This window comes from Xyrauchen texanus, chromosome 44, assembly GCF_025860055.1.
Source record: "Xyrauchen texanus isolate HMW12.3.18 chromosome 44, RBS_HiC_50CHRs, whole genome shotgun sequence".
Lineage (NCBI taxonomy): Eukaryota > Metazoa > Chordata > Actinopteri > Cypriniformes > Catostomidae > Xyrauchen > Xyrauchen texanus.
The window spans coordinates 18,825,044-18,849,006 of NC_068319.1; the positions used below are offsets into that span (position 1 = coordinate 18,825,044).

At 37.7% G+C, this 23,963-nt stretch overlaps 1 protein-coding gene across 2 annotated transcripts in view; it reads right to left on the bottom strand.

Annotated features, from left to right (window-relative positions):
- Window positions 1–114: 114 nt before the first annotated feature.
- Window positions 115–23,963, bottom strand: part of LOC127637116 (neuroligin-2-like) — a 113,754-nt gene continuing 89,905 nt past the window's right edge. For both annotated transcript variants that reach the window (XM_052118029.1, XM_052118030.1), the window contains 5 exons: window positions 12,117–12,302; window positions 9,886–10,151; window positions 9,596–9,749; window positions 6,107–6,473; window positions 115–2,361 (listed from right to left, as the gene is read on the bottom strand). In XM_052118029.1, the coding sequence (XP_051973989.1) occupies window positions 1,488–2,361; window positions 6,107–6,473; window positions 9,596–9,749; window positions 9,886–10,151; window positions 12,117–12,302 (1,847 nt within the window). In that variant the 3' untranslated portion in view covers window positions 115–1,487. The remainder of the gene's footprint in view (window positions 2,362–6,106; window positions 6,474–9,595; window positions 9,750–9,885; window positions 10,152–12,116; window positions 12,303–23,963) is intronic.

The following is a 23,963-nucleotide window of genomic DNA, read 5'->3' on the forward strand; positions in this document are numbered from 1 at the left end:
CAGGGCATATAACAAGATGTCCGCATGATGACAAGTGAGCTAAAACTGCGATAATCACTCAAAGGTCTATGTCAGTGAGGAGGAGGAATGTTCTGAATAAGTTGCGAGCTCTTTTGGGCTCTGGATAAATGAGTGAGATGGAGAGAATCCAGCTGTGCGGAGACAAGTGCAGGTGTTGATCCCGTCGCTCTAGATGTCCAGCTCAGCAGAATCCGAGTCTTTGTGGAGATAGAGTCCAGCACAGTGACTGTTCCTTAACTCAATGTGACATGATGTGCAGCTTGCTACAGAGGAATATACGAGCAGAGAGAAATATAGGGATCAAAAAGAAAACAAGGGGATTGGATCAAATCAGTCCTTCTCCAGAAGATGAGGTTTGTTTTAGGACTTCCATAATTATAAATGAAAAGAAGAAGGGAACTATTTTTCCTCTTTATTATCGTCAAGAATCAGTTTTCATTTCCTGATATGACCATGTATCTACAGAGGGAAAAGAATCTCCAAATGAAGAGCATAAAATATAGCTGATGTTAAAAGAAAATTAGAGACAGGGAGAGAAAGAGAGAGACAGAAAGGGATATAAGACTGTTCCAGAAAAAGACAACAATAATAAAAAGACGAAGAAAGAAGAGTCTTGAATCTTGAATGTGGAATAAATGCTGTTCTGATGTCCATTTTCCTCTTAAAAAATAAATCATGCAAATTTCCAAAAATGCAATAAAGATATAAATTAAATAATTCGAAATCTTTACTTTTTATATAGATATTTGTAGTGTTTGTCATTTCTCCCCTTAGGCAAATAACAGTGACAGTGCAAAACAAAAAGCAAAAAAATAACTTAAGAGAGAAAAAAGAAAAGAAAAAATAATTGGCAATTTTTCCTCAATTCTGCAAATTGCGCGAATAGATCCAGTTCAGGCGATTCTCTCCATGTCCATCCACGAGACTGCGTCTGATTGAACGATGATCACAGTACTTGGCACAAGAATGCTGGTAAAAATTTTATAGTAGAATCTCTTTTTTTCATTCATAGCCTTATAAGGTTGTCAATAATACATATTTTACACATATGATTTCTTGATTTATAAAACAGTCCAAAGTAGGAAAAACTGTTCTTTTTTGGGGACTACAAACAGCTACAGCAGAGCAGAAGTGTGTTGGGGAAAAGAACAGATAAATAAAGAAATGGGAAATTAGACAAAATCAGAGGGGAGCTCAGTGTTGGGATAGCTGCTGTATTGAGTGGGGAAAATTAAGACTGGCAGAAGTGTCTCAGCCCAAAGCCGTCTCCATTACTCAATCCAAGAATAAGAGGAAAAAAGAAGAAGAAGAAGAAAAAAGAAAGAGATAGAAAGATAGTGTGCTGGGAGAGGAGTTAAAAAGGACAGGAGTGGCGTGTTGGACAGTATCTATGTAGAACACCACTCTTTGCACAGTAGGTCTGTGTTCCTACGGTTGTGGGGTGTCTGGTCCCTTCTGAGTGGCTACTATACCCGCGTGGTGGAGTGCTGGTGGGGCAGGGCGTTGTTGCTGTGCCCATCACTTGGTGCAGGCACAGGGGGGTATGTGTTGAAGGCATGAAAGGGCTGCATGCCAGTGATGGTGCTAGGGATCATGGACAGTGTGTTAGCTGTCATAAGTGGTACATCCTCGGGAGCCCGCCGCAGTGCCAGAGTATAGTCTGGCGGGCATACGGGTGGTCTCAGGGGCTCCAGGTCGCCATGGAGACTACGTGAGGGAAGGGGAGTGCCATGGTCAAGCTCCACCCTCTGCTGCTTCATCTGCAAGGACATTAGCTCTTCCTCCTGGCTCAATGCCAGGTCATTATGGGGAGGGGCTCCCACAATTCCCACACCTTGCCCTACCCCACGTTGGGGCGAGAGGCGGCGGTGACGGCGTTGTAGCAGCTCATGCCGTTTGTCGCGTTTGTAGTACAGCGCGGCAAAAGCCAGCACGTTGAGGAAAAGAAGCGATGCCCCAATTGCAACCGTTGCACTCAGCTCCGTCGAATAGTCCCGCGTCTCACTTGGGAAGGGGGAGAAGCGAGGCCTTTCAGAACCATCAGGGTCAGGTTCGGGTGGATAGGTAGAAACCGTAGGGTGGCGTGTGGAGCGTGTACCTGGGGGACCGAGGGGTAGTCGTGTGGTTATGGAAACCTTGTGCAGGGTGTGGAGATGTGGAACCAGTTCCAGCCAGAAGGCCACCTTGTTGGCACGGTAATTGTCACGGATGCGAGGCTTCAGCCCAATGTGCAGGTACTGCTTGTCTTTAGAGCTGAACTTGGTCCAGATCACTTCTTCGAAGCGATTGGGCTTAGTGTGGATGAACTTGGTATCTTGCGGCACGGGAATGTTCGGATCACTAAAAAAAAAGTATTAACACAGAATGAGAAGAAAATAAAAGCACAGTACAGCACAATTTAATGCAATTGTTTCAAATAATTTTTCCATTTTTATTTTAAAATCCTTAATTATCAAAGCTTCTTACAGCATGACCAGTTTAATTGTGTTATTTCAAATAAAAAAATAAACAAACTGACATCTACGTTTTCTGCAAAAGTGTGAGTGTTGCTTGGCTGGATGGCAGAGGTGGGCTAAATACATACAAATTGTGCCACTTTGATTTAATGTGCTGAGTAACGTCATTTTTCCAACCGTGTCCAATATTTAAAATCATGGGATTTGTCGATATGGCTTCGAGATATGAAATTAAATTCTTTTGTCCAGCTGTTGTTAATTTACATGTATATTTTTTTTTTTCACCGGAGCACCACCTCAGTCTTCTCCTCCCAATCTACCAGTGATGCTTGATTTAACTTCCCACATCTACTACCTGCGCAGATATCAACAGCGCAACTGGGTTGTAGGTTGCCAGGTTGAGATCAAAAATAGGTTGACATTTGTATGATGTGTAGATTGTGTGAGTAGGGTGCGTTTCATACAAGATCTGGCAAGTGGAAACCTTGAAATAAAATATTGATGTGATTATTCATATAACGAGGTTTGGGCCATACAAATTACGGGAGTTTCCAGGGAGAAATATCAAAACAGGAGGGGGGCGTGAAATATGGGAGACTCCCGGGAAAAACAGGAGTGTTGACAGGTATGGTTAGGATCACTTCTTTATTTTAAGAATGTGAAATGACAGAATAATAGTAGAGAGAATAATTTTTTTCAGCTTTTATTTCTTTCATCACATTTCCAGTGGGTCAGAAGTTTACATACACTTTGTTAGTATTTGGTAGTGTTGCTTTTAAATTGTTTAGCTTTGGTGAAACGTTTTGGGTAGCCTTCCACAAGCTTCTCACAATAAGTTGCTGGAATTTTGGCCCATTCCTCCAGACATTTTAGCCAAACAGTTAAAATTGTCTTTTATCAGACCAGAGGAAATGTCTCCAAAAAGTTTTTTGTCCCCATGTGCACTTGCAAACAGTAGTTTTTTATGGCAGTTTTGGAGCAATTTCTTCCTTGCTGAGCAGCCTTTCAGGTTATGTCGATATAGGACTGGTTTTACTGTGGATATAGATACTTGTCTACTTGCTTCCTCCAGCATCTTCACAAGGTAATTTGCAGTTGTTCTGGGATTGATTTGCATTTTTCACACCAAACTACATTCATATCTAGGAGACAGAATGCATCTCTGCTTCATAAGTGGTATGATGGCTACCTGGTCCAATAGTGTCTATACTTACACTTATACTTATAACAGATGAGCGTGGTACATTCAGAAATTGCTTCCAAGCATGAACCAAACTTGTGAAGGACCACCATTTTCTGGTCTTGGCTGATTTCTTTTGATTTTCCCATGATGTCAAGCACAAACGCACTGAGTTTGAAGATGGGCCTTAAAATACATTCACAGGTACACCTCCAATTTACTCCAATTAGACAATAAGAAGCTAATTGGCTAATTGCCTAAAGGCTTGACAAATCGGAAGAACATGCCCTCTTCAGTCTCTTCGCTCTTCCTCTGTTTTCTTCGCTGGTCTGTTCGCTCCGCTGACTGCCAGGTCTATGCAATGTGAGGCCCAAGGAAGCTCAGGATATCAACGTCCCGAGAAAGCTCATCACTCTCTATGGTTCAGACACCCATGAGAAGGCCTCGCTTCGAAGCCAACTTCATCATTCATATAGACAATAACTCTGATCTTACAGAGGTCCAAAACATCAATGGAACGAACTTTCGACCAAGAACCAAGCAACACAAAGAACGCAAAGAAACACCAAAGACACGCAAGTACAGCTCAAAGTGCTGATGTATTAATAAAATAATTTGGGTAATCCGATAGCAAATCAATGTAGACACAAAGAAGGATAAATGGTTCTTAAGGTATGGTCAACAGACTCCATAAAGTTCATTTTCATTGTACTGATCATTTATTTAACATTCTGTCACTCTTTTCACCAACCTGTCTTATGTATATATGTGTTAGATTAGACTTATGTTTAGAATAGTAATAAAGTTTGTCTGTATTGAAAGACAATTTGACTGTGGTATATTTAAAAAATATTATTTTCAAAAAGCCATGAGAATAATATCACTCCAATAAGTGAATTAATCATAAGTCACTTATTAAAGCTAATTCCTTACAGTAGAAATTGTGCGCGGATACAACAAAATGTTTATTACAATTTTAATGGTGGAGAATTTATTAAGACAAATAATTTGTCATTTATCTAATTTATAATGGTTGTTATATCTATTTCCATTATATATTTAATTACCTAATAATGTACAATAAGGACAGTTTAATTTAGTTCATAGCTTACATATTTCGAGACCCTAGATTCCCTTCTAAATTATCATACCAAATATCCTTACATATAATGGTGTGAGAATGAAGGCAATGTAACTGTTCCCTCCTAAATGTTGCATACCAAATATCCTACATGATTTAGCCTGGACTACCTATAGCTGCAGGTAATTTCCCCTTCTCTCCCAGCAGCTTGTTCAGATGGTTGTTGTCCAGCCTCTCTCATGCAGTCAGGGATAAATTAAAGATCTTTAAGAAGGGATCTAGCATACAAACAACAAAGGGGGTGCATTCCGTCATGTCTTCGGATTCCAACATTGAAGCGCTTATCTAACTGTTGCTGCTTCACATTCTTTGAAGGAGCAAACAGCAATTAGATCAGATGTCCCAACACACAAAGTTGTGCTGAGCATGTTAAAAATCACTAGCTAGCACCAGCAGGTGCTTTTTTAAATGACTATGCATTGCACTAGTAATTCTGTTATATTTGAAGGCCAATTTGCATATATTGCAGGTTAATGTAACACTGGTGTCACCTTTAATTAAATATATTAGAGCCACCCTACACCCGCTGTTTCTTCTTTTATTTTTGGCTATTCACATTATAAGTGCATATTGCCACCAACTGTGCTATTGTGCATTTATAGTTTATTTTCTGATTCCTACCCCTTTTCACCCTCTGTAGTTCCAACAGATGCCGTTTTATAAATTGTGTGGTAAAGCTGACTAGTTCACTAGTCTTTGCAACCCCTAGCTGCTAGGTGGGCACTTACTGGCCAAAAGACCCACCCCAAATTCTTTTATCAGCTTCTCATCCTCCCAAGTCTGTGGGAATTTTTTTAACAGTTTTATCATCTGCCAGGGATAATTGTAAGTCTGATCTCTTACAAAAGTAAAACACAAATCTCCTCAACAAGACGGATGATTTGAGGTACCATCCCTGTAGCACAAATTATGCTGGATGAGTTACAGTATGTGCAAAGTTTAAAACTTCTGGTTAGGGGGTTTGTAAAACAATTTTAGAAAAAGCCTTAGCAAGCTCCACTCGTAAAATAAAAATGAAGATACATTTTTTTGGTGGTTTAATATTACACATTTTGTCACCATATGGAGTTAAGTTTAGAACATCTACTTTGTGCATGACATGAGTAATTTTCCAACAATTGTTTACAGACAGATTGTTTCACTTTTAATTGGCCAAATAACAATTTGAGTGGGTCAGAAATGTAAATACACTAAGTTAACTGTGCCTTTAAGCAGCTTGGAAAATAAAGTTTAGCCATTCTAGATAAACATCTGTTGGTACATAGAGGTAAGTTTTTATACTTACAAGACAATCTAAGTCTCACTTACCCAGTCTTGGCGAAGTTGGTCCAATAGGTCATCACCACAGCACTGAGCATGACATCGTTCTTGGAAAAGTTGCAGGGAAATAGATCTGTGGCACCCACCATGGGAACACCAAATACATATGGGATCTCATCACCATGTGCTGCGTCTGCCCACTCGGGCCGTGCCTCTGTCTGGCAGTGGTGGTGGAAGGTGTAAAAATAAACCGGTGACTGGAACTCAGCATGCAGCTTCGCTGTGGCCACTGCTGGTGCCACCCACTGGTGATCAGTGAAAAGTGCAAGTAGAGTTTTACGCCGCATGTCACCATTGTCACGGTCAGCCCAATCGGTGTACATGAACTTTATAGTTTCCCGAAGTATATCTTTACCTAAGAAAAAGGGACAGAGAGAGAGAGCACGAGAGATGGATATTTTAGAGCTGGTTGACACACTGAGCAGGGCACCTTGTCCCAATAAAGGATAAGTGAGACAGAAAGAGCACATACAAGGTGAGGAGTAAAATTTTACCAGTTACCTTGAACAAGTCCTGTAAGCAGGGTCCAAAGTTAACTTTTTGTTCCACCTGCCAATGGCAGATGAATTGACAAAATCTACTGGCCATGAAAACACATTTTGCATTATTTGTATTGACAATGGGATTATTTAGCCATTTTTGGATATTTGTGACAAACAGTGCAGGTCATTGTGTCATTTGCAGGATAAGTATCACAAGCCAGTATCTGCTGAAAAGACCTGCTTAATCAGCATGCAATTTCCATACTGATCAAGGCTGGTCTATCCTAGTTCTGCTTCCCGACCCATGCCCAACTGGACTTGAAAACCCATGGGTTTTGTCTGGGTTTGGTTCCGCTTTTCAAGTATTACTTAGGGTTGGGGTTGAGCTCAGGTTTGATATGAAGAAAAAAAAAGGGATTTATAATTTTATTTTATTTAATAATAATAATAATAATAATAATAATAATAATAATAATAATAATAATATTTTATTATTAGAATTACATACTGGGTTCAGATTTCAACTTAATGGCCATGCATACCACCATGGACCAGCATAGCCATGTTGTTGAAGACACATTGTGAATTTAATCTTTATATATTTGTTTTGGTGTCTTAAAGGCATCAAGACATGAATATTTAAAAACAAATTATCTACCTTTTTCCTGACTTCTCCAGGTGCAGCGCCATTACAGCAAGCTACATCCTATTGGATGCTCTGCACTTCACTTAGTTTTTGTTATTTTATGCTAGAGCTAGACAAACTTTACTGGTGATGCCACCAGACTCTTGAGTAATATGTGCTGTTAGAGGATGTTATAACATCTACAGGTGGCTTAAAAAATTACTGGAAAATTCATGTTACAACAATAAACCCACCCAAAAGCTGTCAATGCCTGAAACGTACTGAACGAGGTTGCATTAACATAATTCTCCGTCATTTACCTATTTTTTAAAAAATATTGGATAATTCCAAATGATACGTCCCTCAAATCTACTGATTTTTAAATAAAACAAGCGAGAACATACATCCTCTTTCCACATATATGTCGTCTTTTTTTAACCTTAAAAAGCATCAGGTTGGATTCAGATTCCCAGATTTGTCCGTTTTCAGATTGAAGTGCTTTCTATCATCATCATCATCATCATCATACATTATGTGTGCAACAAGAAAAACAGGGAGTGTTCCATCGTTTTTGACTTCGTTAGTGATTATTTCAATGCTTGGTAATGTGAATAAGGTGCGAACCGGAATTCTGCAGCAGTCATTTCACCGGCCATGAAAATCGTGGATATTTTCTAACATCATTGAAAAGCAAACACCCTCCTGCCATTACAAGTGTGGAACTGAATTTTACAAAAATGAAAAAATGAAAATTGCAAGTGATTTACAAAATAACGTAAAAGCCCTCAGCCCAGGCAATTATTGATATGAACATACAGTATGTCCCAATCACACAATAAAACAGCAGTTTGACTGAAAACTGAAAAAAATCATCACATTGTTTCTCCCCATTACTTATCAGGGCTACAAGATTTGGTGATAAAATAACGCTATTTAAATATCGAAAATATACTAACACAAGCTGTAAAGGTGAAGAGTTAATAAATGTATAAAGCTGTAGGGAGAGTGATTTAATGGATGGTCGGCCTGGGGATCCCATTTGATCTCCCAGTTTCAAAACGCAATGTTCGCCGGCTAGGGAATCTAACTCGATAAATTTGCACTCAAATTCGGGAAAATGGGTGTCGATGCATTCATTTCGTCCTATATAAGTGACATTATGGCTATAATTAGACAAATGAGAATGCAGGGAGCCGTACTACCATATAGTTCACCATTATTTTTAGTTGCTCTCCGCGTTCCTCTGCCAAAAGCACTTTCCACATAATTAATGAAAGCAAGTAAGTTTGATCAAATAGAAAAACTACAGATGTAACCAAATAAGCATAGAAGTTTTGCCGAAAATTAATGTCCAAAAAGACGACAACAGTGAAAACACTATCCACTAACTAACACTAGCTACAAACATGAAGGGTTTACAATATAGCAAATGTATCGTAAACAACATCGTAATATCTTTAATTTCACTCTGCTTTCTATTTGCATGATACAATTATTCTACCCATACAAATATTCCTTATTCGTTTATGTATTGATTTGATAAGCACCAGTGTAATAATGATACATTGCTTGATGTTTGTGTCCTAATCAGAGTTTACCACACCGATAAATGAAAGATTAGAAATAAATGGTTTACTTACCGGCATTACTGCAGGGTGCATTATAATTGGCACTGCCACATCTTTCAATAAAATAAACGTTGAAAAGAAATCAGCATTTTGTGCATGATTCACAAAAGATTCTGCAGTAAAATGTGCAGAACAAATGGTAGTATCGGAGTAACTTGAGCCATTCTCTCCTTATCAGTGCACCCATGATGATGACGCATGTTGTGGGGTGTGTAAATGCAAATGAGCAATGTCTCGTGACATCACAAACACACAGATTTAAAAACTAGATGTTTCAGCAGGTTGGTAACTAAAAATGCTTTTTTTAGAATGGGGAGGAAGTTTTGAGTTCTGAAACTTACAGTATGATTTTATAGTACAGTTATCTCTTATATGTTTAAATATCAAGACAAATTTGATTCCCCATTTCATGACCCCTTTAATGTGAGGAATATTCCACATATGTGTCATCACATGGCGTTCTGGAGAAAAAACAAACAAGCTCAATGTTCTAGGAACTTCTGATGGTGCGCTGAGGTAAATGTTGTTTGAAGACAGCAGGTTGCGATAGATGTTTTCTTTATTCCATGGTTATGCACATCACTTAAACCATGTATATTGTTCCTAATAAAGTTCCAATTAAAGTTACTGTCCAATTGGCGATTTACCATATTTTTTATTTACTTTTTATTTTAGCCATTTTCTACCTGCATTTGGCACTTAATAAGCATTCAATGAATATGTGATTGTCAAGGTAACTCACCATCTGTGTATCCATATAGGTTATCTACAAAGTTAGATATGGTGTAATCGAAAGAAGCAGCAGAAATTCCATCTTCACCCTCACTGTCATCCACAAATTTCAGCCCTTCACCCTGGTTTACCCCCAACAGGATGTCATAGTTCAGAAACTCCCCCTGAGGACATTACACAAACGTCATACAGAACATTTATTTGCAGGAATTAACTGCTGTGATTAGGCTCCAGAAAGACAAGGAGCTTCAGAAGAATAAAAAGTATGGAGCCTTGAACTTGCAGTATCCAACATCAAACCTGCTGCATGAGGATTTCAGGGTCATCGGGTACCACATCTCCATCCACCACTGGTCCAAATGCGATGTGGTAGCGGGCAGGTTGGATGTCTTGATCTACAAGCTCCCTGAATCTCTTCCTTCGCAGACATTCCACCAGATCAGCAGTGTCGCTTTTGCTGCAGCCAACCTTCTTGGCTAGGATCTTGGTGTACATGAGTGGCCGGTAGTTCACTGACCAGCTGGATATAGCCGAGCCACTCTGAGCAATGGCCCTCTGGAACAGACCTGAAAGCAGGGCCAATTACAAGACGATTAAGAAAAGTCAGCAAATGGGTTACCATGATTAGTCCAACTGGAAGATTTACTAGATGTTTGTTGATCCTGGAACAACATTCCAGCTAGGTTGAGGCTATGTTTGTTAGATTCTAATCACATTTTTGGTCAAAAAGTAATATAATGCCTTACATTTGTAATCAGATTACAGTTACTGTTAATTTGTTAAGATAATTACTTTTAAGTATATTACTTGGGTTACACATATTTCTAAATAATATTATTTATGTAGAATACATTTAAAATATCTAAAACACAATGTCTGTGTTTCTGTGCCAAATGTATATACATCATAATAGACATTTGTGTTATGTTTGAGACATTGAAACATCACGCTTGAATTGTTGAGGTGATCACTACTGAATACAACGCTACTCAGATGGCTATGGTGTTATTTCATTTATTTAAATACAGATATCTTGGGATGTACAGCACGAGTAAGTGTTTTTCCCTTTATATTTAGTGTACTATGATTCAAATCCAGAGGTTTTTAAATTTGAGGATTTCAATGAGTTAAGTTACAGTGTACTGTATTTTCATAGTACAATTAACCTTTTTATTTAAAATGATTTCCTCTTTACTATTTTATCTAATCTAATTTTGGAAAAGTGTAACATGGTGCTAGTTTCATAGAAACATCATGCTAGTGTTCAACAAGATGTAACTCATAACAGCATGAGCCAGCAGCCAGGGGCACGATTTAATATGTGCTGTAAATGGGGCAGGTTGAAACTCTGAAAATCTGATTTATTACGTGAGTGAGAGTGAAACAAAGTGAGCTCAGCAGTGTTGCAAAACCCTCTGGATAACCAGGAGGAAACCATCTTGGCTTTCAGCACCCTACTGCAGTGTCCCACTGTTTTCATCTTTCATCTTTAATTAATTATTAAAATGTTCCCCCTCCCCCCAAACACACACCACACACACACTACTTTGTTACAAGACCCCCCCAGCTTCAGTTCCCTATGAAATCAATTAAGAATCAGCTCAGCTGCAGTCAAACACTTCTGCATCACACACACACACACGCATACATGTACACACTGTTCATTTGAATTTGTCTCACATCCCTCCATTTTTATCACACAGCTCTCATTATAAACTGGCATCAAATGCAGACGCACGTGTGATCTCATGATAGCGGTATAAATCATACACCCACACAAACTCACACATATACTGTAAGGCAGTGCCAAAAAACAGTCTCACTTTCACACAGCCTAAATATATACCGGTGCTTTCAAATTATTCATAAAATTTAGAGCAGTTGTTTTCAACTGGTTTTGCTTCAGGACCCAATTTGTACATTGGGTTGCAACCCAACACAGTAGCAAAATTGTTTACCATACAAAATTAAATTTTGATGGGTTTATGCTCTTGGCAGCCAAGAATGCACAGCACAAAACATATTGTGGTCACAAACCATGTTTATCCTTGATGCAAGTAAGCCTGTATTAATTATTGTCTGGGTTGTATTCTCTTTTATCTTTTGTAATTTAGCTTATTTTTTTCAAGTATGAGGCCATGTAATGCAACCAGTCCATGTTGGTATCTGCCTTATGTGGTTAACTTCTACCGAATTACAAATGAATTTGCGGCAAAATACTGTGACTCTGATAAGATGTACAGCCTTTAACGTCAACAACAAAAGATATGGGAAGAAATATCCTTTTTAAAGTTTATAAGCTGAGATTCTTTATTTTTTTTGCCATTATAATGATTCACAATTTGCATTTTGCATGTTTTTTCCATGCTGTCCACAATCCAATCAAAACAGACCTTCAAGTCACTGGTTCTCAACCACTGATTTAAAGCATAGAACTGCATAGTGTAAAAATATCTATAGCATAAAAATGGTCATTAACTTGGAATTTTTTATTGATTGACAATGATATTGGCTACAACAGAGGTTCAAACCTTCAGAGTGATGGGACAGGATGAGAAGGTTGACACATGAGGCTCCTGCCCCAGAGCCAAATATTGTGATTCTCTCTGGGTCTCCCCCAAAGTGGCCAATATTCTCATTGAGCCAGCGCAGAGCCTGAATCTGGTCCAATAGCCCATAATTCCCCTTTGCAGACTGATCTCCAGTGCTCAGAAAACCTGAGGAGAGAAAGAGAGTTAGACCAAAGATAAGACAAGAGACAGTGTGGACCAAAGGTATAAAAAGACAATGAATCAATATGTTGACAAAAATCAAGCATTTGGAGTCGAAAAGGCGTGAAGTAAAATTGTAAAATGAAAGAAGACAGTGAGGCTCAATCTTCTGCCTTTAATTATACATCTTAATTTGCAATGAATCAAACCAGTCTTCTCCGAGATGAATTACAACGAGAGACTGTTTAGCCAGAGACGGACAACTTGAATTAAAATGAATGGGACAAATTGGAACCCCCAATATGGCGGGTGTAGAAAAGGAAGTCCCGCCCTACAGGTAAAAGAGCCATTCCAAAGTCCCTTTCAAGGCAAGCCAGTCAACTTGCCTGCCATCTTGGGAATGCTCCGGGCAGGTATTTTGTATGGATACGAGCATCATAAAAACACAACTCCTGTCGACTTTAATGGGTAAAGACCAAAATCTCCAAAACAGATGGTCAAGATTATTATTAAATAACATATTTCAAATCAGCAGTAAATCTGACAATGATATCATATATTGCACTTCATGTAGCACATTTTATAATACCATTGTTGTTAGATTTTAGATGATGGAAGCATTCCCAAGATGGCTGAGTGGACTGACTTGCCTTAAAACAGACTTTGATCACAACATTACGAACTTTGATTAAAAGCCCCCCTGCAGTTGGACAAAAAGACAAAGGTAAAAGACAGTACTTAACGTGAGGGCATTCCCATGAAGTACTGAAAATGACGAAATAAATGAAAAACAATGCATAAATTGAAGTGTTGTTGATTCTAAATGCAGAAAGGTTTTTTATTTTTACTGCTAAATTTTATTTGTGAGTGTAAGGAGACAGAATCGATTACATAATTCGCAATGCATCATGGCAGTGGGTGGTCATAACTCTTTGATTGGATAAACCAATCTTGGATGAAGTTTTATTAATATTTCAGAAATGATAACCACTCACGGAATTAAATATGAATAATTTGGTCATGTAAAAACAACGCAGCATACTACAGTTTGAAATATTTATTGATACATGTGCACTGTTTCACATACTATTTAAAAAAAAAATAAAGTAGTCAGTAATTAGTCCAGAAAACATTGCCTCAATATTCTTGAAAGAACCTGTTATGTAAACAATACAACCCTATGGGCTTGATGTCATTCAAGGCCATGACTAAAAGTCACACACTTGTTGCCAACTGTTATAATGATGTAGCTCACATGTGACTAAACAAATCAGTGAATGAATCTGAACAAGCTTATTGGTAAAATGATTCAAAAGAATCAAATCACTGTGATGAATCAAGGTCCACACGGATATCTATTCATGATTGCTCTAAAACATGTGGAGGGCCCGGATCCAGCCCTCCACATGGTTTAATCTGGTCTGCAGCTCATTTAACATAAAAGTGTTTTTTTCATTGGATATTACAGTTATCTTGCATTGGGACCTAAAGGCCAAAGTATAACTCGGGTGTCCCTTGCGGATTGCTCTGCACAGTATGAGTGACACAAATTGCGCCATCAGCACAGCAGCTTGAACATGCACGGCATAGATTTTCTTGACCCGCGCACGTGGTATTCGGCAGTGCGCGTCGCTGAACCATGCGCATGCTATTGACTGTACTAAAAGAGTATCACAAAGAAGTTGTAGTGAACAGGCGTCAAATGCGTTCATATTCGCTTGTAGTCAGAATACCACAGTATACCCACAAAGGCAACGCAGTCGACCAGGTGCAAGCCGATCCGGAATGCACAAAGATTAAGTACACCTGGACCTTGATGAGCCTCCACAAGCATTTAACATTCTCAGAGTTGCCAGATAAGAGATGCACACCCCCAATTAGAGATTTATACTTGCACAAATTTGATATATTCCACCTAATGTTATTAATTTAATGCAATCTGGCAACCATACATGCATGCAAGCACTCTTTCTAGCTATTGATTTCCCCTTTAAATAAACTCTAAACATAGATCTCAGCATCATTGACACATGGAGTGGTAATCATTGACATTGAGCAAGCGAGAGATGAATATGTATTATTTATTTGTATAATTTAGAAATGTTGAAGTCCCTCACACCTGTATGTTAATCTAACTCTTGCAGTAATCATTTATCTTAGTCATGCAGCCTCTTTTATTCAGTGCTGAATGGAAAGTCAAACCACCGAGACCCACATCATGACCCCTTTATCACATAAACAGGTAATGTTTCAAGAATAAAAGTAAACTGGCCAACTTGGCAACAAACATTAACAGTTCTCTTGTTTAATTTTAATTGTTATAATTTTTTCTTATTAAAACAGACCCCTGATGTAGTGAGTGTTAAATTGAATCATATATTACCAGGGAGGTAGAGATGGAAAAATAAATAATTTGTAATTATACTTAGCCTTTATTAAATTATTTAATGCCTGACAGAAAATGATCTACCTTTGTACAGCATTACAGTACTTTAGGCAATTGCAGAATAGTCCCATCAGCGAACTATCTGTTTATGTCTATAAAACTTGGGAACCCCTTACAACCTATATGGACCTAAATGAATAATATGCGCTACAGCTCATTAAAATTGGGCGTATACACTCTGGAGTCACAGTGTAAATGAGAACTAAAGATCTTAAGAAAGAGTGTCTATTTTACCATTCTGAGTGAATTGATCATTTGGCACTAAAAAACTCAAATGTGGAGTGAAAAAAGGGGAAATTCAAATATATTCTGAATGTCTAAGAAAGCACTCTTCAGGCAGTGAAAGATAGGCTTCCTCCGGAATTTTAAAAGAACATGGGGAAAGACATAAGAGGGTAAAACTGATAAAAATAGACCCGTACTTGAAAGCTTTGTGCCCTCAGACCCAATATCTAAGTGTTGGCGAACAAGTAACTGTGTATGTGTGTTTTAGAGAAAGAGACTAAGAGGACGAAAAGAAAAAAAACCAAAAGGAGTCAGGCCTGTGAGGCAGATGACAAACGGCAACATAAGGCACATCACATTGTAAACAACACACAATACAAAAACAGATCACACACTCAGTGGTGCTACATATAAAAGTCTTTCCCGGCGTGTCATAGTTAGAGGGATACACTGAAATAGAGTTTCTTTGAAAATGATTGTTACAGATGTTCAATACGGGTTTTGACAACTGAAACTCCCACAAGCTGGTAATGGCATTGTTATAAATGCTACAGAGGGGCCGCTGCATCTACCACACTAATTTAAATCCTGTGCATAGTAGCATGTTTTCATGACTGAAGGCATCATTAGACTAAACTGTTCATTTTAGACTGGTCATTTCTGGGCTATAACATTAACATTAGCAAGATTTTGAGGAAGTCACTCTCTGTAAGGCATGGGCAGACTGTGAAGAGAAATCGGCCCTGGATTGTATATAGAAACCTGCACAAAAGTTGTTGAGCGGGTTTGCCCTTGTGGCACGTTCTGCATAATGGCAAAAGTCCCGGTTCTCCTGATGGCCAGGCCGCCCCTGTGCCATGGCCATTACTTTGACCGGCCATTCGGGAAATCTCCTGATTCTCCCGACGGCCAGTCCGACCCTGCTGTAAGGACTGAGGAAGGGTTGGTCAGCATTTGCAAATGACATAATGAAAACAGTCAATTAGTCAACTCATTTGAATAGTGTAGTGCTTTTCACAATACACATAATTTCAAAGCAGCTTTACAGAAAATCAATAATTAGATTTTTCATAAACATTTTTGTTTTTTAACAGACATGAGCTGCATCCAAATTCAAATAATGTCAGATTATGCACTGCATTTTAAGAAGAATGCACTTCTCTGCCATTAATAAAGTACATTCATTAGGTATGCAAGTGAGTAGTATGAATACAAACCTGGATATACTTCATATGGGAACGTGGCCATTGTCAGGTAACCAGAATATATGACGTAGTAACAACAATTGTGCAAATTATTTACTCTGGTTTTGATAAACAACCACAATTTAAAGATAAGGAACAACTTTCTTTGTATATATAGCACTTACAGTGGAAAAGAGCCATCCGACACACAGTTATCAGCCATTTCTTTTTTATTCAGTTTATTGAATCGGACATCTTCTCAGCTCTTGTGGGATAGAAAAGTGTCCATTGGTTACACACTTCCGAATCTCACCAGATGTAGTAGGTCATCCAGAAATTTCTCACTAACTGTTTAATGAATACTGAGGATTCGTAAATACTACTCATTTGACATACTGCTTTTATATAGTAGGGATGTATTCATATTTAGACAAAGGGACTTTAATATACATTGTAAACAAATTTAGCAATTTTCTGTGTACTTTATGTAGTGCAATTCATAAATTAGTCACATCAAATTAAACATGCTTTTATTTAAATAAAAATCATGCAAAGTCAGACCTGACTCTGCATACTAAAGTGACACTGGCCAAAAAAAAAATAAATAAATAAATCAAATATGTATATTATTTATTTCCACATATAAATGTGGCCCACTTTGGAAGCGAAAATGTCAGATTCAATATGATTTTGAATTATGAGTCCTGTCTGTGTTGCACATGAGGGGAAAAACATTCTGTACTGAGCTACATTCATCTGCAAATTGCCTAAATTACATTACCACGGCAGGTAACTATGAATGCGTGCTAAAGCACATTGTACTGTAAGCTTAGGCCTCACAAGTCAAGGACAACCTCTACAAAACGACATAAATGACATATTCATCAGATTACTAGATCAGGCCACTGCAGACAAGTCCCTAAAGAAGAGTAAAGTCATTGAGTGCAGCACAAATACAACTGTAGTGCAAATTATTGGGGGAAGCATGGACGTGAGGTCTTTTTTTAAAAGTTCCATATTAGGTCTAAATCCTAAAAGGGGTGAATTTTGAAAATGTTTGTAATAGCATATTTTAATAATACTCATTTGTTTAAGCTGTACTGTATGCAATATGTATGCTGTGCACAGTATGCAATATGTATTTTTACTCAGTTATGTCATACAATAGCATACAGTTTACAGTGACTACCTCTTTGAACGGAGTACTAGGAAATCAAACAAATAGAGCAGGCTACAGGCTGCCACAGTCACACAGTGCCCTAAACTGATGGCAAACGATAGGTGATAAAATGTATCTTTGAATTTTTGTCCTAACCAGCAATGACGAGTTAAGGTACATTCTATTGATTGATTGTTTTCTATTTTCAGCATCACGTGGGTAACTCAGTCCACAGTGAACTGGCACTGGTCCAAAAACGTTCCAAAAAATAAGGCTGTGCATAGAAATGCATAAATTCTTCGACTACAAACTCTTCAGACATATTTAGTAAGTTCTGTTCTCTGTTTTCAAGCAGATGTGTTGTGTTCTGATGTTTCTATTGCTGTGGAGGATCTGTTTTTAAATAAATACATGAGTTTTTGCTTGAACGGCCCAGTGTCACAAGGAAGCTGTGTGAAATATTGCTCTCGTGAGTCGTGCCTATCTTGAACGCGCACAAGAGATAATAACTGAGTGAACATTTTCACAAAATAATACATTCGATTTCAGTTTGTTTCTCACCAAACCTTATCGTATGCTTAACAATCATGAGTCTCAAGAAGTAATTTATTAGACTTCTGAATTATACTTTTGCATTCTTTTAAAGCTCGATGAGGTTTTCAGTATAAACTGCCATCGTATGACATCACTGTGAACTAATCCTTTAACACTTTCTTGACACATGATTTGATTGGACTGCATATTAACCATTTTATATTAATGAAATGAATGACTCAACTGCACTTGCTTAATTAAACGTGCAGTGTATTGAGGTCATGTGACATCAATGTAGCTTATTTCTGTTTGAAGCATTAATCATTGCATAATTCATACATTTCCCATTCTATATTTTCTAGGCAGTATACAGTATATACTGAGCAGTGCACAGTGCACTAGTATTCCATTACAGCATAGCCACTGGATAAGAAACTGATCAATGGGACAATATTGTTTGGGAATTGGTTGCTGTAAAGGTGGGTCTGTGAGCTTGACTGCCTTCATATTAACCTTCTTCTGTTGAGCTGTTTGCTGCTGTTGCTTGGCAACCAGCCACTTTTTTCAGAGGGATGTGTTTTGCGACCGTACAGACACAATGTTGCAAAAATGCAGTGATTATCTTAAACAATGGGTTGCGTCCATTTGTGCTAGGAACTATCATATTACAATTTAGGAAAATGATCAGTCATATGTCTAACCTGTACACTGCTCTGATTCTCTCTTCTTAAGTTTCTATGTGAGCTGTGTGCTGAGTTGAATCTCCTGCAGACTTTGATGCTGAGAGCAGCAGTTTGGGGCTGGACTCATGCATATGCACCACACCAGTGAACAGCAGAGAGAGGAGGAGAGAGAAAGTGTTGCATTCTAGAGTGGAGGAGAGATGAAGAGGTGAGAGGGTGATGCAGAGGAAGATAGATGGATGGATGGAAGGATAGGTAGCTGGGTAGACAGACAGACAGACAGTTAGATAGATAGATAGATAGATAGATAGATAGATAGATAGATAGATAGATAGATAGATAGATAGATAGATAGATAGATAGATAGCATAAGTAATGTATTCAATAATAAACCAGGAATAAATGTGGGAGATGCATAGTGTGTGAAAAAGGGGGCAAGAGAGAGAGAGTGAGTGAGGGAGGGAAGGAGAGATAGATAGAGCAAGAGAAAGCAAACTCTAGTAGTGTAATTGCCCACATAAATGTGTTATTCATGAGCGACAGATCAGATAGATTTAAACAATATTTCCATGCTTCAGTAAATTATAGAAGATAATGATCATGTATGATCTAGATATAGTCCATAGGAGAACTCTCCTTACATCTTTCTCAGCATTTCTCTGCTCGGTTCGTCTAAAGTAAAATCACAGTGGGACTTGGATATTTCATACCAGGGGCATAGCAGGTGGCTGCATTTACACCGTTATGCTTAGTGGCCGTGAAATAAAGGAAGACAGAGAAACGTTGAGAGACAGAGGTAAAGGAAAAACAGAAGCAAGACAGTGCCAACATCCAGCAAACAGGACAACTGTGCAAGGACCTGTTAGGCTATGAAGCAAAGAATTAAGAATAAATAAACTGAAGATAAGAAAGGAGGAGGTGGGAACCGGCTCGGCCTGACCTCCTCCTCGTCACATACAGTTTTTGGAAGAAAAGCTTAATTTGAATAGAAACTGAACATATTTATCCTACTCTACATAACACTGTGTCGTTTTGCCATAGCTAGCTGTCAGCTAGCTGTGCGCACTTCAGAGCCCCATTTATCTTTTCTATTCCTTAAAGAAGAGAGAGATAGTTTCTCTCCCTGAAATAGATCAGTATCTAAAACAAGTGGTTGGTGAAGTACAGTAAAATAGCTAATAAGCTGTGCTACGCAGGGACCCTGCTGTTAGGCTACATCAATAATCCACAAACATAAAAACAATATTCTTTGTGCTGCATGGTTGCACCTTACAAAAGTCTATAGAAAACTAACGCTTGTTTTATCAGAGGACGAGCTGTTACTGAAAGAAGAATAATGGGTAAGAGTAAGTATTTCTCTCTCAAACAGACATTAGTGATGTCTGATTAAGCGATTAGCTTAAATGAACGAGGCTTTCATAAATATTAGCCTCTTGGATCTGCCATGTTTGAATGCTAGCTGTTATTTTAGTCATGTTGTCCTATCAATGGTCCACATATTTATTCTTTATAATCATGTACTCTAAATGGAAATAAGCAATTATATTTTTGAAGCTAACGACACCAACATGTAGCTAGCAACATGCTGCTAGCAACAACTGTTCATCTTTTTACACCAAAAAGACTACAGAAAACAACTACTTGTTTTACCAGAGGACTGATGGGGAAAAGAGGGCATTTATATGCCAAACAGATTAAAGCAAGGTCTCATATAGCAATTAGCTAAAACCTAAAGGCAGCTTAGCTTTTAAAAATATTAGCCTCACAGATCTGGCATGTTTAAATGCAAATTTAAGTTTATTTTTTGTCAAATAATGCTATCAATGTCCCACTTGTTTAGTCTTTACAATCACTTACTCTAAAACTGAAATAAACATTCAAGCTAAACACGCTAAATCTCTACACTGCTTGATCACTGCATTTGATATGTAAAAATGTGACCTTACAAAAGACTACAGAAATCAAACTACTTGCTTTACCAGAGCATGTTCAGCTACTAAATTAAGTGAAGGGGAAGGCAGGTCATTTGTGTGTCAAACAGAAACAAGAAATTCAGCAATTAGCTAAAACCAAAGAGGCTGCATAGCTTTTGAAAATATTAGCCTCGCGGATCTCCTGTGTTTGAATGCAAATTTAAGCTTTTTTTCCCATCAAATAACAGCATCAATGGCCCACATTTTTTGTATTTATAATCACTAACTGTAAAGTAGAAATAAACAATCAAGCTAAATATATTAAATCTCGGCACTGCTCACCTGCAGCGGGTATAAAAACATTATAATGTGTAACATTATAACATTATAAACTCTTGTAACTTTGACCCTTCTCGTTCAGAGATCTGAGGTGACACTTACATTCGCAAATCTCCTCTTCCACTTCTCAGATACCAACACTGCAAACATTCATTGTTTCCCCTTAAAGTAGAATTTATAATGACATGATAAGCTTACACTTCAAAACGTGAAAAGCATGTTTTGGAACCAGAAAAGCTCAAAGCAAACATCCTCGAAAAGTGTGCGGCAGTGCGTGAATCATAATTCAGGGAGTCCACATTAGCTGGTGTCGAACGGCGGAAATTGTAAATGGCTGAAATAAAGACTGAAGTGAAATTAAGAACCTAATGAGGGTAATTTGTTTCTTCAAATAGGGCAGATTTGATGGAAGGTTGGAAGATGCCAGAAAAGAGAGCGTAGAGCATGGAGAGAGGGTGCTACGAACAGGGAAACAAGGTTAGGCAGTGGTAAGAAAACTGCGCTAACCTGCAAGGTCTATCGACTGCGCATTCTTCCCCAGAGTTCATTAATTAGTTAATTAGTCAGAGCAGATGGTTGTGGTGCACAAATCAGTGGCTCTGAAGGGCAGCTGGGTGGAGGCAGAGATGGAAGGTTAGTGTGGTTCAGATGCAGAGAAAACGTACCTATTCACATAGAAGGAAAATCACAACGTGAGCACTAACAGAGCTAGACTGCTGCAGTGCAGTGCCAGTGATGGAAAGAGTACAGATTTTCTTTTACTTAAGTAAAAGTACTGCTACTGAAGAAATAATTCACTTGAGTACAAGCAGAAGTACTGAGAAATAGTATGACTCAAGTAAGAGTAAATAAGTAGTTTGCCAAAAAACTAATCAAGTAATTACGTTACAAGTTATTTTAAGAAAATTATATTATATATAGTATATACTGTATGTTTCCATTTTTAGAACACAAAGACATTTTTTTTAAACTAATGCTTCCTTTCACCAAAGATGCTTTAAATTGATCAAAAATACTGCCATTACTCCATTTTTTCTTTACCCGTGATGGCAAACATATACAGTGCCACTTATTCCTTACAAAAGCATTCTAAAGTGCTAATTTGGTACTCAAGAAAATTGAAAATTGATGTCTCCTAAAATTCTATTTTCTCCTAAAGTCTATTATTTTTCGATAGATGAAGGCTTTTCCATGCATTACTGTTTTGAAAAAAGAATCTCTCACCAGGATAGAGAGGGAAGTGGATGGCCAGATGCACAACAAAAAGACAAATAAATCACAGTCTCGAGTCTGAGAAACAGACTCCTCACAGGTCTTCAACTAGCAGTTTCTAAATGCCAAAGACCTGCACTGCTGCAAGAGGATTCTTAGAAAACAGAAAATTTTAAGAATACAACAATTTAAAAAGAAATAGCCATTTGTAACATTATAAATGTCTCTAAATCATCTCAAAACTACATAATGTGCATTATGACTGAAACACATTCCTATTTCAGGTTTATTCTCATTCACGTATGCCCAAGTATTTTGGCTATTAAGTTAACATACTGCACAAAACTATTATAATGCAATATCATAGAGAAGGAAATTAAACTTCTATGATATTTCAGCAATTATCCAGATATGGAATGAGATTATTAAGCAAACTGTTATCAACTCCTACATGCCAACTGAATAAAATAAGTCAAGAATAAAAATTTCACTCAGTTTTTAGTGAAAGATATGATTGATTCAAACATTAAAAGTGGTAGTTCTGTATATGTATTATTGTATTACAGTTGTAATAATAAAGTCTTAATTAACATTATGGTTATTTAACATATTGAGATATTATTATTAAGTAAATTGTAGCATTTGGTTACATTATGTTTTGTGATTTTTCATACCCTCTTTATTTAACATCCATGCCTTCCACACTTTTGGCCTCTAGCGGGTGAGGCTTTTCAGACAGATAAACAGCAGCACATGGCAGGGAAGTACAGTACATTTTACATTTACATTTATTCATTTGGCAGGCACTTTTATCCAAAGCGACTTACAAAAGAGGAAAACATGAGCGAATAATCTTAAGGAGACAGTGGTACAAAAGTGCCATATTACAAAGTTTCACTAGCATCAGAATAGTTTTTCAGGTTTTTGTTAGTGACTAGTTAAGTGCTCTTGGAAAAGATGCATTAAAAGTTGTTTAAGTAAAGCACCGTGAGCGAGAGTGTTATCCACTAGGACAGATTATTTTTATCAAGAGGACCGAACGGTTACAGAATTTAACGCGGGAGTACAATACCAAACGGATGAGGATAGTTAGAAGCATAGAGCCCAAATGTGCGTGCGATGGTGTGGAAAAAAATTACGTTCAGTGAAAATTCAAAAGAAGATTGCAGTGAATGTAATTGTCACTATATCAGATATTATTAATAAAACATGGGAACTCTGGGAACATGGGAAAAATAAATTTTTTGTCCCCATATTTTGAATTTTGGGGATATTTTTGTTAATGTCGGTGGCATTTTTGCCCCAAGTCCCCATTCATTTCCGACACTATTCGACACATTGTATCTTTCTTAGGTATTTAAAACGTTTGTTTTAGACATATAGAAGCAAGTAAATAGATATCCCAACATATATTTCAAACTAAATTGTATTAATGTTTGACAGTTAAAACTTTGAACCAAACTCTGTCAGGACATATGCATAGGCAAGTTCAGTGACAATTTACATAATCTTTTTATGAGCACTACAAAAAAGAATGGCGAATAAATGCACATTTTCCTGTATCTTCTTTAAAGGTTTTTTTTTTAAGTCTGTAGTTTTGACTGCACCCAGCAGCTAAACAATTTGCATAAATAAATCTGATTGAATAAGACACATGAACTTACAAATGTGCTCACTCAAAAGTTGCTGCTTCATGTTTTGGAGAAGAGTGAAACTGAACTATTTCCAAACAAGCTCAAACACGTGTCCTCCTCCGGAACTAGACCACGTGGCAGTTTTATGTTGTATTTTGTTGAACAAAGTCTTAATGGTTGATAACCGAGTTCCCGCTTCATGAGGCATGTCTGCCACAATGACGAAAATGGACTTGTGACATTTTTAGAGGTCCTCACTGGTTAAAAAGGCTCATAATTAGGCCAAATAAAGTTTTGCTTTAAATCTACGATATTAACAGCTTTCTGTGAGGTTAGCT